The sequence below is a fragment of the Melospiza georgiana genome, chromosome 11 (genome assembly GCF_028018845.1).
Source record: "Melospiza georgiana isolate bMelGeo1 chromosome 11, bMelGeo1.pri, whole genome shotgun sequence".
NCBI lineage: Eukaryota > Metazoa > Chordata > Aves > Passeriformes > Passerellidae > Melospiza > Melospiza georgiana.
In genome coordinates this window covers 13,965,126-13,990,145 of record NC_080440.1, presented here as the reverse complement: position 1 = coordinate 13,990,145, position 25,020 = coordinate 13,965,126, and the positions used below count along the sequence as shown (strand labels likewise).

General features: G+C 36.7%; 1 protein-coding gene across 9 annotated transcripts in view; it reads left to right on the top strand.

The window, feature by feature from the left end:
* CACNA1D (calcium voltage-gated channel subunit alpha1 D) overlaps positions 1-25,020 on the top strand; it is a 169,537-nt gene that overhangs the window by 55,734 nt on the left and 88,783 nt on the right. For 6 of the 9 annotated variants that reach the window (XM_058032083.1, XM_058032086.1, XM_058032085.1 and 3 more), the window contains exons 4-7: positions 6,353-6,492; positions 10,219-10,361; positions 11,769-11,921; positions 12,726-12,922. In XM_058032083.1, coding sequence (XP_057888066.1) covers positions 6,353-6,492; positions 10,219-10,361; positions 11,769-11,921; positions 12,726-12,922 — 633 coding nt within the window. Of the gene's footprint in view, positions 1-6,352; positions 6,493-10,218; positions 10,362-11,768; positions 11,922-12,725; positions 12,923-24,758; positions 24,863-25,020 lie in introns of all 9 variants that reach the window. The other 3 variants (XM_058032089.1, XM_058032087.1, XM_058032082.1) reach the window with 1 other exon arrangement.

Below are 25,020 nucleotides of genomic sequence, written 5' to 3'. Positions count from 1 at the left end.
GCAAGGCAGTGCCAATAGTGGATTTAATAATTATGTACACACAGAGTGGATGTCTGTTGTTTTCCCCAGCTGTTGCTCAGCAAAGCTCTGCATTACCTATCCCAGAGCAGATCTCTGACTAAATATAAAGGAGGAAAAAACCAAAGAGGTTGGATTCTTTTCTATTTATGGACTGAAAATACTTAACATGTAGTAAATTGAACTTTTACATGAATAAAACCAATGTGGCTCCACACAGAAGCCTGTATTATGTATGAAAAATTCTAATTTGGATGCAACATTTTTCTCTCTGCAGAAATGGTTATTTACAGAGCAGAGGTGTTTACATCTCCATTATTGTATTACAACATAAAGTGCAAAATACATATGAGAAGCAGTTACACTCAAAGATGAAATGCAGGTCTACACATTTGGAGGAAGTGATTGCAGGAAATAATGAAAAAAGTAATCAGTGTTAAATATGCTCTGCTTATTTCTCTACCTCCCGCCAGAACCCGTCAGATGAAAGGAAAACTAAAACTGTTTTTGAAGCTTGAGGTTCTATTTCAGTGATGTAAGTTATTCAAATGCTCCTTCAGACTACATTGATAAAAAGGGACTTAAAGAAACTTAATTGAAGTTAATTTTAATTACGCCTCAGTGTATAGCTTGCGCATCCATTTTGTTCCTTTGCTGTGCTCAGTGTCAGAGATATTCTTATTCTCTGTTCCTGCAAACACAAATGCCTGCTTGAGATTTGGGGGGTGCAACTCTTGTTAACTGTGAGCAGACCATGGGATTGTGAATCCTCAGTTCAAAAAAGATGAAAGGATTCTGTGCTCTCTTTGCAAGCAGTAAAAATGTTGAATGAGATTTGTTGCTTGGCAGTGGTACCAGGAATGTGAAATCCTGTTCATTTAATATTGAACTGGTGTAAGAATGTTCTTGCTGTGTAATACCTGCTTGTTTCTACTCCTAAGTATGGAGTTTGTACTTGGTGTTGACTTTCAAGTGTCAGCCTTGCCATGAGATGTACCAGCCTGAAATTCCAGAGCATCTGGGTCTGCAGTAATGTGATGGTGTCCTGTAAAGCTCCTCAAAAGACTGGAGATGTTTCTGGGCCTGATGCCAAATTCCTGCCCAGTCTTGCCCTGGATTTTACATGTGTTCAATGTATTCAAACATAAAAGGTCTCATGTACATGAAATGTGCTCTTGAAGGATGGAAACAAGGTCTATTGCTCTATTAAAGGACTAGGGTTGCTGTAGAGCAAAGCTGCACTTACAAGGACAGTAATGCAGCCATCTGACAAAGTAGAGAGCAGTGGTTGCATTCCCTCCAGTGGGTCAGGACTGATGAGGGTGGTGAAACATGGTTTATTTGGATCGATCAGGACAAGAATCCTTACAACATGTTTTTCAAACTCTCCCTCCTTGTTTGTTGTTATGTATCTAAAGGCACAGTTAATCCAATAGTTATCTGAATTGTTGAGAGATAAATAATTCCAATTCTTCTAATGAATAGAGAGCAATTTCCATGTCCAATCTTGGTAGCACATTACTTTTAAAGTTGATGAAATAAAGGCAAGAATATGGATTTCTTTCTGCCAGGTGTATGGATTCCATTTGTGTTTCATTTTTTGTATTGGAAAACTGCTATAACATTTTTTCGCATGTGGGAATAAATAGGTTTATTTTCCTATTGTTGATTGTTACTTGTGCTGCATGTCAGAGAGGATTTTCAGAGGAATACAGCTATACAAAATGAAAAATGAAATAATTATATTTTAAAATTCAAAACTCAAGTTACTTTTCTGTCTTGTAGATAGAGTGTTTTTCCAGTGCCAGAACTTGAAAAAATGGCTGATTGTCAAAAAGATAAATGGCTTTATATGTGTTGTCCAAACATCAGTCACACAACTTATTAAACAACATCTGACTTTATTTTTTTGTTTTTGATCCCTAAAACAATAATGTCAAAGTATTTTGTGTTGTGTCTAAGCTTCAGAAAGTTGATCAGTCTGTTTAACTTGCTTACATTGAGTCACTTTATCTGCTAAGCAGTTTTTACTCTGATGCATATTTGTTACTCTGGATGCAAAAATATATTTCTTCAGTTAAGAAATGATTCCCATCTCTGATGCTGAGGGAATAGAAGTTTTAATATAGTAAGACTTAATTACCTAGCATAATAGATTAAGGTTTTGCAAATTAATGACTTCTGATTTTGAAACCATTATCTTGTGAAACATCTTAACGTAAATGCAGAATTTTGGTGTGTCACCTTCTGACATGTAACTGTAGCTTTGCATATTTCTTTCTGAGATTTTGAAAATATGAAGATAATAAATGATGACTAATGTACACCATCTGGCTGCGGTGGGGGAAAAAAAGATTTCCTGAGCAACAGGGTTTCTGCTAAGCTGATTTACTTAAAATAAGAAAGCAAATGCTTCCTTTCTTTTTTTCCCTTTTTTTCCTTTTCCCTTTTTTTTTTTTTTTTTTGTGAGAAAATGAGGATCTAATGATGGCACCTAAACTCATAGGGTAAGAGTGGCCTTTGTTTTGTGATTCATGATCAATACCAAAGGCAAACTGCACGGATTCCATGAGAAGGGCAGTTTATCTTATCAGTCCTGTTGCATCATATATTGAGAAAAAGATTGCTGAGACTTGAAGATTTTGAGCAGCATTAACCAAAGTGTCAGACAGCCTTGCTGGAATCAGCTGCCTGTGAGGAGAGATGACCTAGCTTTATCAAATCAGTGAACAAACAACTATTAATCTATACAGCCTCAGGATTTGATCCTTCAGAACGCAGACATATTGTTGTGCTCCGTATATTCTTTAGGTTTACAGCTGTCACTTTTTTCTGCTAATTTGATCATGCAGTGTCGAAATAAATGCAATAATAGATGTTAGAAATTATGTGCAAATTCTGCAATAATCTCTGCAGTTTCTTAGAACCAAACCTGCCTTCTTGGTTTCTTTTAATAGATTATCTTTTGCAAGCACTCCATACGTACTCTTAGGTATTTCCTTATTATTTTGTTTAGCTGTCTACTTTTTTAGTGTACCTACTGCCATTTTGAATGAAGTGTTCATTTAAAGATATCAACTAAATTGAACAAAATATAATTTTACCACTGTGGAGAAAAGAGTCCAGATAAATGTACGCATCATATCGTTCTAAAATTGCAGTCTTGAGTCCGTATTTTGAATTTATCTCTTACTTTTTTAGTTTTATTTTTCCAAACCAACCCTGCCTCTGCAACTCTTTCATGGATACTGAAAATTGAGTGTTATTTACTCTGAGTAGTGGTTGCTTAAGCTCTGGATGTACAAGGTGATGTGTGGCCTACAGATGCATCAGGGCTGCAGAGGCAAAAATTGATGTCCATGGTGACCAGCAAGAAATTATCCACGTGTAAGAAGAGCCCACCAGGACCTTCCTGAGGCTGAGCAGGTTGTCAAATCTGCAGTTTGTGTGAGAACATCTGTTGGGTGCCTATTTATTAAAGAGCCAAACAGTCTGTGAGGAAAGCACAGCCTGTGCTTTGTGTGCCAGCTATGGGGCCAAGTCATTCATCTGGCTTCTGTGGAAGACACAGGTTGTGCTTTGAAAATAAATAAATAAATAGAGTGTGTGAGAGCATGAAAGGGAGGAAAGCAGGAAGGAAGGGAAAATGAAACAGTGAAGTTATGGAATTGGTCTGATTTAAATGAGTGCATATTTAAATTGATGTGCAACTTCCAGGTCCTTTCTCAGCCCGTATTGGTGTGGGATTATTTAAGCCAAGGTGCAGCACTTCCCATTTTTCCTTGCTGAGATTTCATGTGGCTTCTGTTGGTGCAGCTCTCAAAGTTTCTTATGATCCATCTGAGAAGTGACACACACTGATCTTGAGCCCATTGGAGGGTTTAAAAATGAGATTGTCCTACATTCCATATGGCTCTATGGAATGTTTGCAATACTGTTTAGGAAACAATAAAAACTCCTGCTTCCATAAAAGAGATGAGATAAACACGATGGAGACCAATACTATTTTTCAAGGATGGATGAGAAATGATAGGGCACAGTTGTTCAGATTTGAACTGTCCCATTAAAATGAGCTGCAGGGCTGTGTGACATTAACAAAAGTTGTGTAACTTTAGCACTGGGGCTGGTGTTTAGCCCAGAGAGCAGAAAAACATTGGAATATTTTTGAAGGGGAGCGCTGAAGAGCAAAGATGGTTTTTAGGATGGAACTGGTACTTTAATGGAAGGAGTTAAATTACATGGTTGCCTATAAAACTCTGGGCTTAGGGACTCATGAGGTTATTTTGGCTCAGAAGGTCCCATCCAGTCCTGCATTCTGTGTTCCTTTTAAGAAGAGAAGCTATTGAAATTTGGCATAAATGAAACATGTATTTTGTCTCACTTTTTTTTTTACTACTATGATCTTGATATATATTTTGCCCATGGCAAATGACAACTGTAATATTTTTGTCCTTCTTATGTTTTCCTACATTATTTATCTTCCTATATCTTAGCTGCAAATTTAGCTGTATGTAGGGAGACAGAAATAGCTGTTATTGTGGAATGTGTGTGTGGTAGGATTTGTTGTATTTAAACATCTCTGAGTGTGTTTCTTAGGAATGCTGCTAATTCATATTATTGTAATCTCAGTGGTGTTCTCTGGCCAAAGAGATCAGATGGATTTTGGTGCACAAGACCTTGATATTTCTTGCGTGAGGCCACTTCACTCTTGTTATCTTGCAACTGTCCTGGCTGATTGGTGATAAATTGATGGGTAAGTGGGAGGGACAATTTTGAAAGAAGTATTAGGAAGCTTGAGGACAAGGAGGTTTCACTGGGCTGGAAGATCTCACCCAAAATGGAAAGTAGCTGAGGAGTCTGGGATGAAGCTCCACAGTGTTCATAAAGTGTAATCAAAAGAGGGGGAAAAAGGCAGGGGTGCAGGACTGAGCTGAGCAGGAGAGGAGATGCAGGAATCCTTGTTTCGCAATGAGAGTGCCTGACCTGCCCCAGTGACCCCAGGTGCTGCTTGCTGCAGGTAAAGGCCTGGAAAGGAGTTTATTGACCAGCCTGTGCCTCTATTAAATCACCAGTGTCAGATTTATAAATGGAAATACCACATCCTATACATAACCATCCTAAGTGGCCTCTTTGGCAGCAAGAGAAATCTAGCTGCCCAAATGAAAGATTTGCACATAAGAATATCAAGATCTTTGTTTAAGTTGCAAATGATTAAGGTTTGGTTTTTCCTATGGTTGTGTATGAGAGTGCCAAGCTGTGTCACAAATAAGGAATGTGTATTTTTCATGTAACAAATAAAGATAATGTATTTTTGTGTGTAATGTTGGTGTTTTGTTTGAGTAATGATAGTAGAAGATGGTAATCCTGCCTGAGCAGTTACAGTCATGTAATGAACCTTGTATGTGATAAATGAGCAACATCATGTGTTCCTGAACAAGTTTAAAAAATGAATCATACTCTTTGTGCATTTTATTCTTGGCTGTAGTATTTGAGTAGCAACAGATAATGAAACAAAATGTTATAGAAAATAATGAAATGATCATGTCTGAAGGTAAAAAGAGCAGTTGTTAACTGCTCTGTTTTGATAGTGGTGACTTCTTCAATTTACCAAGTCAAGCATGCTAATAATGTTTTTGGGGGTTTCTTCTTTCTAGAGTATCTAGTTAGCTAAGAAAAGATATTCAGTATATAGCTGTAAAATAAAAATTTTGGTAAAACGCAGAAACTAATAGCATTTAAAAAAAACATTAAATCTGATGTTGGAGCTTCAATGATACAAGGTGGTGGTACAGTACCTTAAAATTTCTTCACACATAATAGGGTATTTTAAAGAAATTCTGGTAAAGTGGAAGGGAGAATAAGTGAATTCAAGCTTCCATATCAAGATTAAAAAGTTGCAAGACAGTGTAAAATTAAATATTAAACAATTAAAACTTTTTTAATAGTGAAAGGAAGTGTACCACTGCTTACCTTTCAAGGATATTTCCAGGGCTCTGTTCTACAGCATTTTCTGGTTATAATGAATGCAGAGAATCCTATTGACCTGGATGGGACTCTTTGCGTAAGCAAAGGTACAGTATGCTTAAATGTTTGCAGAAACTGCTTTTTTTCCTCTCACAGAATGTGAAAACAAGAAAACCTTGTGCAATTATGTAATTATAACCTTGTCAGTACAGTTATAATTAAGTGTTATGCAATTAAAACCTGTGAAATAAACTGCCATGAACGTATTTCCTTAGTCCTGATCAGTACTCACTTGTTACAAATTGTCAATAGTAAAAAGAGCTGTTACATTTCTTGTCTTTCATTGTACTTTTTTTTTTGTCTTCTACAGGAAAAAGTAGAATATGCCTTCCTGATAATTTTTACAGTTGAAACATTTTTGAAGATTATAGCATATGGATTATTATTACACCCCAATGCATATGTTAGAAATGGATGGAATTTATTGGATTTTGTAATAGTAATAGTAGGGTAAGTAGCTTATCTTCCATTATAAAAATATTTAAACTTTTATTTACAGTGAGTTAAGTATAGGCCTGCTTGGCTGTGAGTAGCAGCCTATGCTGGATTTCTTTCTTTGGAGTAAAAGAATGAACTGAGTAAAAAAAAAAATCTTAAAAAGTCCTAAAATTTTCAGTGCTATACCTGGCCACAGACTGTATTGCATTTATAAGTTCCCAGAGAATTCTGAGTCCTGCTGGAGATTTCCAGAGTTGTTTTTCAGAAGCTTTTCCTCTGATTTTTCCAAGGTAAACTGGTGTCTTTCTGAATGTTGATCTCTTAAGGGCTGCATCTTGTTATTTAATGTATTTGTTTAACCCTTCACTGCAGTCATGTGGAATGACTTCACAAAGACCTCTGGGAGGACCCACATGTTTCAAAGTGGAGAAGAGTAGTTGGGGGGACAGAATTAACAGTGGTTCCTTGATATTCCCAAAATCTGAGTAAAATTGGGTGCTACATGTCAGCCCCAAGATATATATATGATTTTGATTTGCCTGGAGTTGAATGTATGTTAAAAATGCTTTTTTTTTCTTTACCCTGTGCACCTTGCTGTACCAGGAAACCTTGCAGAGTTTGTTCTTTGCCCCAGAGAAGGGGCTCTTGGGCCTTATGCAGGTTCAGAGGAGTGGAACTTACGTTATGCACCTACTTATTGATAAATTATTTTTGTGTCAGCAACTCGATGTCAGTGGCTGTGCTACTTCATTAGATCCTAGCTTCAGCTAGCTAGGGAATAATCTTGATGTATATTCACCAATTTCCTAAATGTTTTGAAGATTGTGTTAAACAGCTGTTTAACCAGTACTGCAAATTTTGTTTGCTAAAAGTATGCATCATCCAGAACATGGAGAACATTATCCACATATAACTTTGTGTGTTGTAGCAAACACGACCTTGGCTTGCAGTATGCAATTCTAATTTCATTTTAAAATTCAAACCATATCAAGGGTTGCCTGTATTTGAAAAGGCTCAGAAATTAGAGTGTGTGCTGCTTTTAACTTGTTACTACATTAAGGGAAAGAAAGGGTTGCTAACTAAAGGAATGTATGGTAAAGCATTGTTGAATTTGGGAAAGTACTGTGAATATAAGAATGCCTGATTTGTAACTATTTGATTATGAGATACTGAATGTTACTGAGAAGGTGGTATTTGGGCCAGTCCTTTGGCATGCAGGCAGTTTTGGTCCAGGACTAAAGTTTGTGTATAAATAGATCCTTCATCAGGTCAGGTCATTCTCAACAGATTGGTCCCTGTGCCTGAAGGGGAAGCTCGGTGGGCAGGTTGGAGATTGTCACACGCAGCTCTGCTCCCTTGCCAAGCAGTCCCTTGAATAGACCTCTTCCCTTTTGTCAAGTGACCACAGAGTTACAGTAACCCTGGAGCAGTCTAATTAACATGACCTCTATCTTTGGCTGTGTCCTAAATACATGATAACTAAAAAATTTTCCACTAAAACACTCTTTATTGGAGGCTAAATGGAGTTAGGTCAGACGCTCACACCGAATTTGTTAAAAATACAAATAAAAAAGGACTAAATCTTATCAAATGCCTAAAATATCACAGTAAGATCAAGTCCTAATTTAAATCCAGAAGTTGGGAATATAAACTCTTGTGCAGGTTGTCAGCAGCCTGCCTGAAAGACGAGGTGGACCTTTCCTCACATGTCACAAGCTGGCATAATTGTGAGCAAGGTTTTTGTTCTTTCAGTAAGAACACAACCTGCATGATTAAGCAAGCATGAGTCCCATTTATTTAATTAATACATAGTAGTAGAGTGAAAAATTGATTTTCATATATAACCCAAGGTGGATATGGAACCACTTCTGGACCTGATTCTATTTGACTAGCTTCAATGGGAAATTTCATTAGGGATTCTAATAGCTTGAAAGAGCTGCCATGATGTCCTATATTGAATGTATTGAAATTTGCTTTCTCAGCAGAGACTGCAGCCAGTCCAATTCCATTAATCTTAATTATACCTAAAGAAATCTCTACAAGCAAAAGGGAAACACATATAGAGATGGTTTTAAAATCAAATCTTAATTAAACCTTTAAACTTTGATAAACTGTAGAGGAATATGAGTGTAAATTTCAATAAAGCAGATCAATAGTTTTATACCTTAATGGCTTTTTAGGAATGACATATGTCCTGGTTTCAGCTGGACAACACAAAATGACAGAGCTGTAGACAGGGCTGTGAATGTGATGCTTTCTATTCTTTGTCACTTCTCTCTGTAACCCATCAGAGTATGAATTACTCTGAGTAGTCTGCCCACCTGCATGGTCTCATGTAATTTCCATTGATTTCCGTGGAAGAATAAGGTCCTGGTAGAGAAAGCTTTCATAGCACCTGCCCATGCCCTTTAATTTTCTGAATGTTGTATGAACTGACAGCTGAGAGGTTCTCTGAATTCAGGACTTGATTCAGAAGCCTTTTTAATAACATCTGTCTTTGAGCACAAATAGTCACTCTTGAAATCACTGAGGTGTTAGTTTTCCTGCACTTATGCTTCCACTAAACTCTAGGGCTGAATCAGGACCTGGTGTTGGATATTTGAGTTTGGTGAACAGTGTGTGAGCTGCTGATGTTCCCTTTAACATCGGGGGAGTCTTTGGGGCTGAGTTTTTCTCTGGAGCAGAATGAAGCAGTCTAGGGATGGGTATGGACTGATGTGGGTCAGCTGCTTACTGGGGGAGGGTAAAGCCTGCAATAATCCAGTTTAGGCACCCTATTAAATAATATATGATTTCAGGCAACTATCCAGCATGACAGAGTTCTTAACCAGAGTTGTGAAAACTTTTCATGACCAAACTAAAACCCTTCACATTTCAGGCATCCTTTACAAGTGTGAAACATTTCTCATGATTGCAAGACTCTATTAACTTGATAATCCTTTCAGGAGAAGTGCAGCTCTGCAACTACAGGCTCTGTGCAAAGGATAACACAGTATGTGTGGTCTAGTGGCGGTCTAGAAACTCATGCATCTGAGATGGAGCTCCAAACTAAAATAAAGCTAAGATTAATTTGCATTTCAAGAACATGCATCACTTTAAATTGCTGCTAAAAGTGGGAAAACAAAATAAAAGTCTTGTCTTGCAAACTGTTCTAATGAATGACTAATTCATTTCTGCAGGGAAAAAATACAATATAATAAATGAGCCATCTGGGAATATATTTTTCCTCAGAGGTATTATGTGTAAGAAACAAATCTTTTTGGTGTTATTAAATGGTGAACTCTAATTATTTTTAAAATATTCAGTTTCTGCTGACTGTATATAGAATATTGTACTGCTGTGCCACTTAGAGTTCATATATTCCACCAAAATTAAACCAGATGGTTTTAGTTATTATCTATTTCTTCTTCTAAAGGGAAGATTAATTCTCCAAATGTTAAAGCTAAAATGTTTGAACAAAAATGGAAAAGCAGCTTCATCTATTTAAAAATAGCAAACTGTATATATAAGCTGAATGCTAAATTATTGGAAACTGTGTGATCCTCATTCTCTAGAGGGATTATAAAGTCTTGCACTTCATAGCTGTGTCTGTCATGATTTAATGTGTAAATATACCTCTCAGTCTGACATCTGAACAGCTTTACAGAATGATCTGCACTTCAACTAATTTCCAAAGTAATATCCTTGACTGCGTGGTAAAGAGATAGTGATGACCTTACCTTTCATCTCCTTTTCTAGATTATTTAGTGTAATATTGGAACAATTAACCAAAGAAACAGACGGTGGCAGCCACTCAGGTGGCAAACCCGGTGGCTTTGATGTCAAAGCCCTAAGAGCCTTTCGTGTACTGCGACCTCTCCGACTCGTATCAGGAGTGCCCAGTAAGCTCTGCTCTCTGTATTTCCTTCATTTCTCTTTATTGCAGTCAGGAATGTGGCTGCTCTCATTGTTGAACTGTCTCCTTCCAGGCACTACAGACATGAGATGGGATAAAGCTGAGTTTTTGTTATCTGGCTATGTATACAAAGTGAATTTCAAGATGACTGATACTCTATTTCAAGTTGAACAAGGGATTGTGAATTCAGTCAGTGTATGATCTCCTTACGCAGTTCAATAAGCAGACAGGGGAATACACTTCCTTTTTAGAAGCCTTATATAAAAAGTAAATTACATGTTAAAATGCAAATACACCAGAAAATTAAATTTAGGTTTTTTTTTTAATTCTAAACCCCTGCATCTGAAAGTGTAGCTGGTCTTAAAATAGTTTATATGTTGGTAAGTGTGTGCCAGAGCACATTACACATTTTGTGTTTCCTGCCCTCTCCAATGCACATGAATGCCTTCTGTTTATCTAGCAGAGCTAAGAGATAAATTAGGAAACTTAAAAAGTAGAGCAATATTGTTTAAGAAAGCAATTGAATTTTCTGATATTTCCTGTTTTCTTTGAATGCTCTATTAATTATTGAAGTAATTTGGGCTATACAAGGTTCATGACTTCCAGTTCAGCTCTTTCCAAGGCATTCAGAGGAAGAAAGCTGATTCTGTGTTTAATATATTGTGGACTGTTACATGGAAATGATTGATTTTTGGCAAAAGGGCTTCAGTGTGGACAGAAGCAGTCCTATGAAATGTCAGAGAGGAAGTCTATCAACTTAAAAAAGAGGCGTATTTTATTCTCATTGGTACTGTGGCAGCTTCATTAATCTGGGATTAGATCATCTTGGTAAAGCCAAAAGTTGGATAAATATTTAATTGAAAAAAAGAAAATGGAGCAGTTTTGAAAGGGATAAATGATGTACAAATAGATTTGTTCAGATTAAGAATGTGTTTCCCCAGTTAACTATATTTTTCTCCCAGAGTAAGAAGACAGTTCTACAATTGTCTGAGTGCACATTTTCTCAGAACTTGCTGCAAAGTTTTTGTTTTAGCACAGAACTTCTTCAATGTCATATAAATGACTTACAGGCACACACTGACTAAGTGACCTTTTATATAAAAGCACCCACAGATTCTTGTGACACATTTTAAGCACTGACTTCTATGATATAAACTTTATTAACAGAAGAACTAATTAGACAGAAAGTTTTAGATTCTTATGAAGATTTTTATGTTAAAGGAGCATTTTGTGGTTCTGGGCAATAGATATTTTTAAAAAATCTGATTATCGCTGCATGTCTGTATCATTGAATCCTAATAATATGTAATAATATAAAATTTGATAGAATAAGATGCAGAAATATGAGTCATATCTTGTATCCTATTTTTATTTATTTATTTTTTTTTTTTAGGTTTACAAGTTGTCCTGAACTCCATTATAAAAGCCATGGTCCCCCTCCTCCATATTGCCCTTTTGGTATTGTTTGTAATCATAATCTATGCTATTATAGGATTGGAACTTTTTATTGGAAAAATGCACAAATCTTGTTTTCTTATTGATTCAGGTAAGTCATTATACTGTTGATTAAAATAAGGGTTTGATGATGTTTTCTTTTAAATCTGTGGGATTTCAGTTTGAAGTAGAACTAGGGGCCAAAGCACTTAAACTGTTGTTACCCCAGTTTACACTGGTTCACAATTTTAGGTACAGTGCATTAAATGAAAAAAAAAAAAATCAATACCAAAGCCACCAAAAAATCAAACTACTTAGAGAGTAGACCATGTTCTGAATAGGTTTTAAGTTCTCTTACGTGTTGCTTAAGTACCAGCAGTGAAGAAAATAAGGGTGACTACTTATAACGGACAAATCCAGATTGTGGCAGTGTAGTGAGGAGTGGAGAGCAGTGTTCAGATGAAATAATGAAGTGGAAGTGTGTGTTGTGGGAGAACTTGGTAAGAGTGAAACCATCTTAACTGGTGGCTAAAGATGCTTTTCCTTCTGCTAAGGAATGAAGATAACTTTGTATAGGAATTAGATCCACTTTTCCTTAGTAGTCCATGTGTTGGTGCAAAGTGCCTTGAAGTGAAGTAGCAGCAGTAAAGAGGAAAAAACAATCAGCATGAGGAGCTTTTAAATGATGTATTATTACATTGTGCTTCTTTCCACTCCTTAATTATTTTTATTAGCCTGTTCTTGAGGTTGTAAGACCAGATCTGAATGCGACTAAAATCTCCAAAGCTCTGATGTGTTGCCTTTCTCAGCATGAAATCTGGATTTATCCCACAGCAACGTTGCTATTTCTTCATGGGAAGGGGTAACTCCTGAAAGCTTGAGGACTCAGATTTGTGACTTTTGGGTGCTTTTGCAGATATTCTAGTTGAAGATGATCCAGCACCTTGTGCATTCTCAGGGAACGGCCGTCAGTGCGTCATGAACGGCACCGAATGTAAGGGTGGATGGGTTGGACCCAACGGAGGCATAACCAACTTTGACAACTTTGCATTTGCAATGCTGACTGTGTTCCAGTGTATAACCATGGAGGGATGGACTGATGTGCTCTACTGGGTGAGTTCATAAATCACTGAGCTTTGTGTGCTTTTAAACAAGCTTCTCTGTTCTAGTGGGCATTGAGCTGTGTTTCACAGCACCATCAACAGGAAATCTTGGTGAGTTTTGCAGACACAAACTCAGCTGCATACTTGTTTCAGTCACAGCCTGTTACTGGATTCCTCAGGCTATAAGGACATTTTAGAAACTAATTTATTCATTGCTTATTTGAGGGGTTTTTTGCCTATTCCATTTGGATAAATGTAAAAGTACATTTATGTCCTTTGGACTAGCATTTTTTTTTGTGTGAGCCTACAGATATTAAGTATGTCTTCACTGATTAGGCTTAAGAGCTCTCTTTTTGCAGTATTTGTGCAGAATTTTTTACCATGTTAACATAAATTAGAGCAAAGCAAGTTCTCAACTGACATTGCTTGCCATGGGGACTGAAAATCATATTCACCATTCAGAAATTACAGATTTACAGGAACTATGGCCCTGATATCATCTCCATGGAAGCAGCAAAAGGTATTAAAAAACCTAACTCCCTAAATCCTCACATTTAAATGATCCTTTGGTGTAAGATATGGTGCTTCTAGAGCCTTGCAACATCTACAATCAGCTGGATACAGACTGGGAACTGAAGGATAGAGGAAAATGAACATACAGATTTTTAAAAGAGTAAAGTCACCTAAAACCAAAGATAGACATTTTTCTGCTTAACCGCATTCCACTCTAAGTGACATGGCATTGTTCTGTGAATCTTGGAGTATCTCAATATCTGATGTGATTTGTCCAAGGGCATTCAAAAGTCTGTGACAGAACCTTCCACAGGTGCTGAACACCAGTGAGAATATTCTGCACTACATGGTACTCGGCAGGGAGTCTTTGCTGCTATTAGGACCTTACTAAAAACCACAATTCTAACAGGTCAAATGTTAGAAAATATGTATGGAAAAAGAAACACAGTTACTGGTAAGGATCACTGTTAGCAAGCTGTTAAAAAGGATTATCTCAAGGAGTATCTTAGTGGAACTTTAGGTGTTGGTGCTAAGAGCAGCTCTCTTTGTGAGTTTGTTGAAGTTTGTCAGGCCAAGTGGGATTATTTACTAACTGTGCATTGGTTGTGGACTACTGGGCACATTTAATAATGTGGTATTACCCAGTAAATGAGCACATGATTTGATGTGAAATCAGGGTGAAATAAACTGTTGCTAAAACACATAGCACAGACTGTAGTCTCAGATAAAATCTGTGATACTGAAGTATAGAATATGGATATGTTTTTAAGAGAATATCACTGTTAAAGATAATTAAGAAGGTGAAATGACATTCTTTTAGGATTGAAAGAAAAAAAAATGGGCAACTATGAATATTGTCTTCCACTGCCTGTTATCAGTTACAAAACTGGTTAGAAACAGAAACCTTCAACACTAATGAGTAACAATCATGTATGGCTACACATAGGCCTTTGCATGATTTCCCATTGTAAAGGTTTTTCAGTTCCTTGCAATTTGCACTCCAGCTCTCTCTAATTTACTAGGACACTGTGTGAATGTAGAATTAGCATTTCTTTATGGTTTGTGTTCATGGTGATGACAATTATTTTAATTCTTCCTGAAAAGGGAAGGTGTGCCATGATTATCTAGGAAAAATTGCACCTTTAATATCTTTTGAGGCAAAAGTATACCCACATTTCAGGAGCTGATAATTCCTCCAACTTTTTTCAAAGAAAATGAATATAAAAGCTTTGAAGAGTTGCTGTATTTAGAATGCAATTGTTACAAAACATATAGAAATAATTTGAGTGTCTCAGAATTAAATAATTTTTTCCCCTGGGATTTAATGCCCTAATTAATCTGCTGCCCTTTGCAGAGTCTTCAATGACAGCAGAAAAAATAAAATCATTAAGGTGGGATGTTGAGTGTTTTCAGGATCAGGCAAAATGAAAAGTATAAGAAAATTATAAACAATTGATAACTGCATGAATTGTTTTTGCTTCTTTCTCTATAAGGAGTTTCCACTGTAGAAAGTATTTACAGGTACAGAGGTGTCATTTTTCATTTTATTACAAATGATACTGGGATTGTTAGACAGTGAAGCAAATATTTATTGACCTAGTGAAATATAATCAGAATCAGGTATTCAGGTGGCTTTGGATCTATCTTGACTGATGCCTATATAGTTAAATTCTAGATTCAGATCCTTTCTATCTTACAGACCAACAAGTTGCCCATTCTCAAACTGAAATTTCTTGCTGAGGACAAGAGGAATGACAGTTTGTGTTTGAATTTCATCACTGGATCAAGCTGAAGTAGATTTGGCTAAAAATTGGAAAAGATTTAATTTGAAAATTGTAAAAGCATTAGGGGGATACTAAATTGTAATTGAAGAATCTGAGGAAGCCATTTTAGCTCGATGTGCATGGGGTTTGTGGGTTGTTTTTCACTTAGAACTCTGTTATTAATTCACGGACTGAATGAGTTCTATACAAAACAAATAAAACCAAACCCGCAAATATTAGAAACTGCACAAAATTCTCATTTTTCATTTGGTCACTGGGGGAACAGTGAAATAAACTTATGTATGCTTCTCTTGCTAGCAGGTGTAATGTGAGTGGGTGAAATCTGTGCAATATTTTGCATCGTGTTAAGTGGCATTCTGTCAGCAAGGATGACAGCTGAAAATGACAGCTTCCAACAGCCCTCACTGGCATAGCTTGTTATCACCTGGTTAATGACAGTAAACTGCTTGGAAAATTCTCCAAGCACCAATAATGATTTTTCTCTTGTGCATATCTATTGTGAGTCAAGGCCTAGAGCACCCTTCAGATCATGGTGACTCACATGGGCGTCCTGCTGCTCACCAGTTTGCATCCCATCCCATATGTCCTACTGGGTTTTAGTGTCTTCATCTGGCCTCTTCTCTCTAACTCACTTGTAACTCACTGCATTACACAGTTTATCCAAAAAAATTGTGACTCCTTAGGGCCAAGGTTTGAATTGAGAGGTTAAGGGGTGCTGTCCTTGTTCTCAGCAGCCAGTGCAGCATGTATGCTCCCAAATTGTGTTTGTGGCTGCTCATCTGTGTGTGTTCTCCATTTCTATTGGGACCATGTTTATTCCCATTCATGGTCCTTTCTGTTTGCTCTGGAGCCCTCACTGGAGGTTTATGTTTTTGTTTTGGATCCAAGGTGCAGTCCTTGTTATCAGCCAAGTGGCAGCCTCTGTGTGCCCAAGTTTTTAACACTCTGGCTCACATTCTAAAGCTGAGAGCATAGTACTCTCTGCCTCATTTCCAATTTGTGCTAGCAAGCTCTCAGGAATTACAGAACTTGAATCTGCATTTGCATATCTGGCTCCAGATTTTTCCCATGCCTTTGAAGCATCTCGATATATAATCTCCTAATGGCAAACACATATTTTGTAAATTGCTTTTTATTTTTAGCTGCTTCACTTGATACATGGGAGCACAGATAATAAGCAGTGATACTTGCCAGCAAAACCTCCAATTTTCCCATGAGCACCAAAATGATCACATTTAATTCTTCTTGTTTTCACCATAGTGAAGTTGACTTACTACACTTGAATAATCCAACTCTATCTTGAATGAGAGATGGTCAGGGCCTCAGAGAAACAAAGAGGATGCTTCAAAGATAGGACAAATGTATTAGTGGCTACTGAATTTTGCTAGGTTAATTTAATGGCCAGATACTGCATCACTAACCACAATTTTAAAGCTCCCCAGTTTTCTAAAACTTGTCTAGAACTCTTCAGATTGATCTGAAGATTTCTGAGATTGAAGCACTCGAGCTAAAATTGCTAAATAGTGGTACACTGATGTCTTACATGGTTTTGCCTATTAATACACCTACTGATATGTTAAAAAGATATTCTGTAAAGGATTCTTATTTAAAATACTCAGATCATTACTTGAAATGTCTAGGCAATCTAAAATATACCTAAAACTTTATATAAAGTTTAAGGAAAGAGATGGCAGGTTTTTTTAAATATACCTTTTACTGATATGTCAATGTTAAAAAACTTAGTACTTTTTGCTAATAACATATATTATCATCAAAGAAATTCTTCATTCATTGTTCCTCTGCTTTTATAACAAAAAAGGGTGCAGTTAAGCACCTCTCTCCTGTTTAAGAAATTGAGCTTTAAATCCTCCAATATACTCCTTGAAACATTTTAGAACATCTGAAAAAAGTCCATTATTTCTGTAACACAGACTGTTCAGGCTGCACTGCACTCTTGTGTATGTCTGCATGCACTTTTGCACAAGTGTCTGCACAGCTAGTGTATTAATGTCAATCAGGTCAGGAGCTCAATCTCTACTCCTTTTAGAATTCTTCTATTCAAGAATATTTAAGGGTGGAATCAGATATAGTGTACTTGAAATCAGCTGATGTGCAGCCAGAGATATTTCCTAAACACAAACAAATGTTTTACAAATACATATCACACAAGAAAATCCCTTGGCTCGTGCGCAAAATGTATAAATAGGCTAGAAACTAAAAAACTGCAAAATATGTTTCAAGTATTACCAAAACTGTCATCAGAGTGCTGGCAAGGAATCTCCTAAAAATATCTTTCCAAAAATATGACCAAGAGTCAAATAAGCAATAATAGTCTAGAACTTTGAATTGAATGATTTAATAAGTGGGAATCAACTACTTATGGTGATTTAAGCCATGTTAGTCCCATTCCACCTGCAGAAAGAAAAGGCATGTTCCTGCATCCAAGCAATATTTGTCAGCAATTAATTTCAGCTTATTGTCTGAGAGAAGTCAAAGAATGCTTCACAGCTTTTTTCCATTTGTAAATCAGTTGCAGATATTTAGCAACGTAAAAACTGTGGGGAATTGTGCCTGAAAAATCTTAGATAATACTCCTGCCTTTTCCTCTTATGTACTTAGGGAAAGCTTAGTGCTGTTCTGCTGGCATTGCTCAGCACCACTCACAGGTCATCTGAGGGAGGCTCTGGAGTGAAACAAGTCAGCTCATCCCCAAAGGCATCCATGTGCTGCTTGCACAGAGCTCCCAGCCCTCCATGACCACATAGCAGAAAGTTAACACATGATGTGCAGCTGGAGACAGAGCGATAGAAATTTTGACTGACAGCATTAATAAAGTGCATAAATCTCCCTAAAGAGCCAGGGATTGCAGGCAGAATTTTTTTCTGTTTGAGTGTTAACTACGTGAATCTGGTTTCATGTTAAAATCAAGATTAACCTCCCTCCTTGCCTTTTACGTAATGATTTGTACTAATTGCTTTTTTATATTCTCTTGTTATTAAAAGCTCTGAATCATCCAGTTTTGGATTGCAAAGAAACAGGACTTAATTTCAGAAAGAGAAAAAAGAGAATGATCAAAATCAGACATGCAAACAGAGCTACCAAGCCAAGGAATGTACAGATTAAAAGTTTGCATTAGGATCAAAAAGGAGGTGACTTATAAGTATCTCACACATATATATATGGTTACAGTATAATTTTTTTCCAATTAGCATCTTAACACAAAGACCCCACCAGAGGAGGATTTTAAACTAACTCACAGGGAAATATCTTTCCCATGAGGTGAACTTGATTGACTTTGACAAGATATCTGGTATCTCAGCCTCAGCTGACTGCTGACCTGTACTGCAGTCAAAACGTGGAACTAATTTCTTGTCACAGATCATTGCAAATACTAAGAAGAACCTATTATTTCTCCCCAGAAATTTTAAATAAAACTGGGTCAAAACTGGATGGGAAATAGAGGCTAAACTTTTGGTAGTGCTAAGAACTCCACTAGTCCATCAGCTAGAGTTTCCTCCAAAATCATTGCCACAAGAAGCCAACAATTATTTTATAACAATCCTAGTTCCCAGTCTGTCCCAGGAAAACAATTTAGTAGATAAATTTAGATCTTCCTGAGTATTGAGGCTTTGCTTGTTGATGCTACATAAAAAAGGTAACAATTTTATGTAATCTATCTGAAGAGTAAATGCATTTTATTTGTATTTTTTGTGTCCAGTATATAGGAAATATTAAACACATCCAATTTTTGTATAATGTATGGTATACATACAGGTGGAATAGCAGATGCCAAAAGAAAGGTGTTTAATAGAGAACACCTGTGTAGATGTTAGAAACTTCTCATTTTCATACATGATAACTAACCCTTAAAAAAATAAACACATTGTTAATCACATTTGTTACTTAATTTTAGCAGTTTTTGAGCCCTTAGACTTAACAAGGAAATCAATGCATAGATTTTATAAATTTTTGTGAAATTCGTTTGGGCAATACAGGTAAATAGGTACAAGCACTAACAAATTAATCTGAAATTAACATGCTGCCATTCATGAGAAGAGTCAAACACTTGGATTTTGTTATATCTGGAATACAGGTTTTGTTAACCTGGTAGTGCTCAACAGCAAACTTTCTCTGGGTTACTGTTTTGTAGAGGTAGCACTCTTCATGTTGCTATGGTTCTCTCCATCTGCTCTGCAGATTAGGCAGGGATGCATAATTATCTGAAAAAGATAAAACAATTTCTTAACACTCACATTTGAAAAAGATAAAACAATTTCTTAACATTCACATTTGACATCTTGGCTTTCCTTGGCACAATGACTTGATTTCCGCCCAGCCCCTCCTCCCAGTTAATGACAGTAAGCTGATTAATGGAATGCCACTAACAGGAATTAGCTAAAATAGTCTTAGATAGAATTCAGTGTCTGAATGAAAGACCTGCATCTAAACTCATTTCCATGCAATCATAGTAAAAATTTATAAATCATGTTTTGAAGAGTAAATGCTTTATGGGAATACCAAAATGTTATAATTCATTTGTTAAGAATGGATGAAACCAACAGAAGGAAGAAAATGAGGTCTGTTCAGCTTGGTCAAATTAATTAAGCTGAAGCAGTGTCTTCCAAGTTGAGGTTTAACTTGAGAGGATCACTTAGGTGTGTCCTGTATGTAATTGCACAGTACAGTTTGAGAGTCCAAATTTAAGAGGTGATTAAGCAATTATGAGGCTCTCTATGCCCTGTGACAATTTTACACTTCTCAATGGGATCTCTTTCTCTGTAGGCCCTACCTTGCTGCCTGTGCCATGGAACTCTTATTTTTGCAGGTGTTGCTGATCTGAAATGCTTAACAAAGGGTGATCTCAGTGCACACCCCACCAGTGCATCTCCATATTCTGTGTCAGAAGCACAAAAAAGGGCTGAGTCTGTCCAAGCAGGACAGTGCCAGGGAAATCTGTGCTTTGACTCCAGAACACTGAGTATAAAATTCCATATAAATCAACCTGGAGGGTGCTGTGCTTCAAGCACAGCCTGTTTTAAGTCAGCTTTAAGTTAACTCAAATTCAGCCAAGAATATCTCAGGACAAAACCTTTGAAGCCAGGCAGCTTTGAAGAGCTCTCTGCTGTGCTCTTCACTGGGTAGAATAAATAGACTGATCTGGGGTTTTGTGAACCTGCCTTCCAGGCTTCCAAGAATGCAGGGATAGTCCCACTTCACAAAACACAGGTGTCTGCAGAATTTTTACACCTGTCAAGAGACTGAGTTTGTCAGTCTGAACAATTTTTAGGATGATGAGGCAGATTACAGGTAGCACAAAGTAAACCCACCAGTTATATGCCTGTTGGCATGTTATGAAAAGAGGAAGGTAAAATTAAAACCTAAGGAAGCTAAGAAATTCAAAAAATTTGAGAGAGTTTGAAACACTGTGGAAAATCAAAATAGGTTCATGCATTAGCACATTGTATCTGTAATGCCACAAATGCAGAGTTAGAGGTTTTGTTTTATCATTAACCCCAGGTAGAGCTTATATTTATTGCAAATTGGGGTTGCAACAGTTTTCAATAAAAGAATACCAGGTGTACAGAAAAGTGAAGACCTTGATTTGCGTGCAATTGCATATGGGGATTTTACTCACAATTACCATAGATAGGGATAAATAATGTTTTAATGATTTCTAACTGACGTTTTAGGTTCAAGTTTGCCATATGCTGCTGTGTAATACTAAGGTTATACCTGCAGTAAATGTGACTTTACCCCTGTTTCACTTCAGTCTTGGTCTCTGATCATTTATGCTGTGTTGCAATGATAGTTGACTCCAACTACAGCACAGCTCACAAGATAATTCTTCCAAATGCCACTTGAGGCAGTTTCAGACTGGATCAGGTTTGTCCAATCAGCTCAAGATAATTCTTCAAGATTGCAGACTCACCAACATCTATAGGTAAACGTAAAGAGCCAAATAAATAATGTGTAGTGCACATCTACTGTTATGGTGATACAGAATGAAAAGATTTGAAGAAATCTTTGTCCTTCATATTGTCCATTAACTCATCTGCCCTCTGGTTGATGTGATGGACAAACTGCTGAGAACTGATATTGAAATAGTGAGACTGGACCTTTAAAAAGACAAAGGGCAAGAAGGATGGTGCTTGGTGGTGTCCTTGCCATAGGTGTTTTGAAGGCTAAAAGCCCCATGGCCTCAAAAAGACAGAACAAGTCCATTGAGAGCCATTGAATATGACACCTCCTTTGGCACAGTGCACCCTGAGCCATAGGGCAGGAGACTCTTGCAAGTCTCCTGAACTTTTGCTGAGGATTTCAGATGTGAGATCTCCTTGAACTCCTGGTGATACTTTAGCAATCTGAAATTTCTGACTTTAACTCATTCTGCACTTTGGGTGAGAAGTCAGCATTAATCCCTTCAAATGAATATATCTTGGTTTTGAGGATGGATGAGATTTTCCTGTTCTCATATATTAACCAAGCTCTGTCTCTGTTTTTAATCAGAAGGCAAATCAATTCCTTTTATCTTTCTTTAATTGGAAGTTATGGAAAATGCCATTTGACATACATGAAATGAGGAGCAAAGTTTTCCAAAAGGAAAGGACTTCTTTTTGTACTTTGATCTCTGGTATTAATGCAATCTGAAATATTATTTCATGAATAGAAATTACACTGCATTACTTGATTAGGATTTAATTGTATCAAGAATTAAATGGCAAAGTTGTTGAGTAGTTTTTAGGAATTCAATCTCGGATTTGTTCCAAGGTGTTCTGCTAGGTTCAGGTATTCTTGAGTTAAGGAATGCTTTTGAAATAGTTCAGCACCTGCCCAAACTGAAGCATTTCTTCTAGTACTGGTTAGCTGCAGTTGCCAATTTTTTTTTTCACAAAGCAATAATCCTAGACAGATTAGTCTAAAATATTGGGGTTGAAATCCAGCTGCATAAATGTGAAAGAATTTTTTTAATGTATTACACGTTAAAAAGTGAATACAAATCCCAGCTGCTCATACTAAGAGAGCCTTTGTGACAGAGCATGAGAATTTCAGCTTTGCTCCTGGGTAACTAAGTTAGCAGAGTGCCTGGCTGCCTGAAAATGTTCTCTTTATGAGCAAAAGCAGAGCACAGAGTTGTATTGCAGTGCCTGCCAGACCTCTGTTTTTTGAGCTCTGCTCAAAGTAAAATTGCAAATATTAATCTCTCAGGTTTTTCAAAATGACACATTGCAGAAAAATGTTGGCACTGATACCAGATGAATTTATATCTGCACTCTGAACTCTGGTGACTTGGAAACAACTGTCTGCTAATTGTAGAGTTTTTAGTTGTAAAATACATGCAAATGTATTTGAAATTTAATTAAAATGTTTGTCCTGATCAGTTATTGCTAGAAAAACACTTGACCTGTATGGTATGAGTCAGGTCTATGAAACAAAATAATTTCTAATGTAATAAAATAATTATGAGTATACTTAAAAAAATATTGAGTAAATATTGCTCTTAAAACATAAGGCCAGATGCCTATGCTTGAAAGAAGATGCAAAGGGAATCCACTGGGACGAGGCAGAAATTCAGTCTGGGCAATGGGATGTGTTCTACTCATTAACTTTGGGGCTTCATTGTTGAAACTTTCCAAACACAGGGGGCTCACTTTGACAGAGTGGGTGTGGATGATAAAACCCAAAACTTCACAGGCACTGTCCTTAACAGAAGCCCCTGATGTGCCAAGGGCTGCTGAAGGCTTTGCCCAGGAGAGTAGGTGGGTACAATGGCAGCATTGTCAAAGACTTCCCCAGCTGAACGATGAAAGCTTGGGGTGTCTTGAAGGTAATGAAGCCAGTCTTGCTGAATGGCTACAACCCTTGTTTATTTTAACTTCTCCAAAATACAGTTTTATTGGAAGAAGAAAAAAAATCTAAATCAAGCATGTTTTCAAGTTTTCTTTCTTTTTTTGTAGCAAGTGTAATTGTAAGTTAGTTTTCAGTACCTCGGTTAAATTCAAAAAGCATTTTAAAAGATGAAAGATAGACCCTTTTAAAAGGTGCATGAGGAAGCTGTGTAAACTCATCTGGTTTGGTTACTTAGGAGGTTTGTTTACTGTAAGTACAAACTGGTGCTATCACAGGTCACCATGGAAGAGAAGTGCCTTTGGGCCTTAATCTGAAAAAGCTTCTGTCTAACCATCCAGAGGGTCCCCTTGCAGAAACTGAAATTATGATGTTTAATTTAAAGACAGGGGAAAAAAATAAAGGAAATAATTTTGAAAAATATTTGTTCCCATGTTTAGTAGGTTTATTCAAACGAAGATGTTAAGGAGAGGTGTCAAACTTGACTGTCAGTAGAGCTCAAAGCCTAATCACAAATTTCAGATGCAACAACCCAATGACATTCACAGAAAAGAAAACAGATTTGCAATTAGATTGTTTTACAGTGACATATGTAATTTTATTGTCTGCTGAATTTTCATGACTATTAAACATCTTAAGAAGGATCCAATGTAAAAGCCAGAATAATTCCTCTTCAAGAAGAGCTATTTCTAGGAAGCTTCATGTCCAAATTATTTTTGTGACTTATCAAAATGTCTTTTCCCACCTGAATCCTACACTCAAAGCCAAATCTCCCTGTTTTAAAATATCAGTTTTTCTGAATAGGCCTTCTTAGATCTGCATGGGTATATTTCACAAGTCCGTCCTTTGATAGGTATGATGAGCTGGCTAAGAATGGCAAGTGGAAGAAATCTTTATAGAAAACCCTGTGTGAATCTGTAAAGAGTGTATTGGAAGCTCAGTGACTTCAACCTCACTTTAAAAAAAAATCTGCAACAACCTTTTAAATTTCATTCAACCTTGATCTGGATATATAACTCATGTTCAGAAGTTTTCCTGGAATGTTTCCATGTTTCCATTGTGTTTCTAAAATTTGTTTACAAATTTTCATTTTCCTAAAATTGTGTTCATGCTTTTTACACAGACTTATGCTCATTTACTTCTTTTTGAATTGATTTAAAATGTCTGACTGCATTTGACTGCTTTATTTCAGGTAAAAGTGTGGGAATTCTGTGTTACAAAAAGTAACACTGCTTGTACAGTTGAGATACACATTTCTGTTTATTTTCTCAAATAATCATTAATGTAGATAGGATATACATGAACTAAAACCCCTAATATTTCAATATACTTTGTGATCATCATCTTAATTGGAGATCTGAAATTTAGTTTATGTTCTCAGCATTAAAGAATTATACCTAATATTATTAATACTCCTTATTCTGTAATATTCCTGCAGGGAAAATATTAGAACTGTTGCAGTGCTCCATTTATGTTCGATAATATTTCTGATCCAAGTGCTAGTTTCACTCAGCATTTTGTTTTAGGCTTGTGTTGGAAATGCAAAATGAATGTGGCCAGTGCCTTCTTGCTCTCATTGTTCTTTGATTTCTGAAGGTATGCATAGCATGTTATCTAATCTGAATGATCAAATTCTCCTTTCTCTGACTCTTCATTGCTGTTAATATAGTGATCTGCTCTATAAGATCATCTTATTTCTTGCAGATGAATGATGCAATGGGATTTGAGTTGCCATGGGTGTATTTTGTCAGTCTCGTCATCTTTGGGTCATTTTTCGTACTAAATCTTGTTCTTGGTGTATTGAGCGGGTAAGCATACACCTTTTTCATCATGAAGGCAGAGTCCTGAATCCAGTTGCCATGAACACACAGGTTATCTCATCCAGGTGAGACTTCAGTTGGGATGACATCTTTTAATAAACCTCTATTTCTTCCTCCTCGTATTACAGCACAAAAAGTTTTCTTGT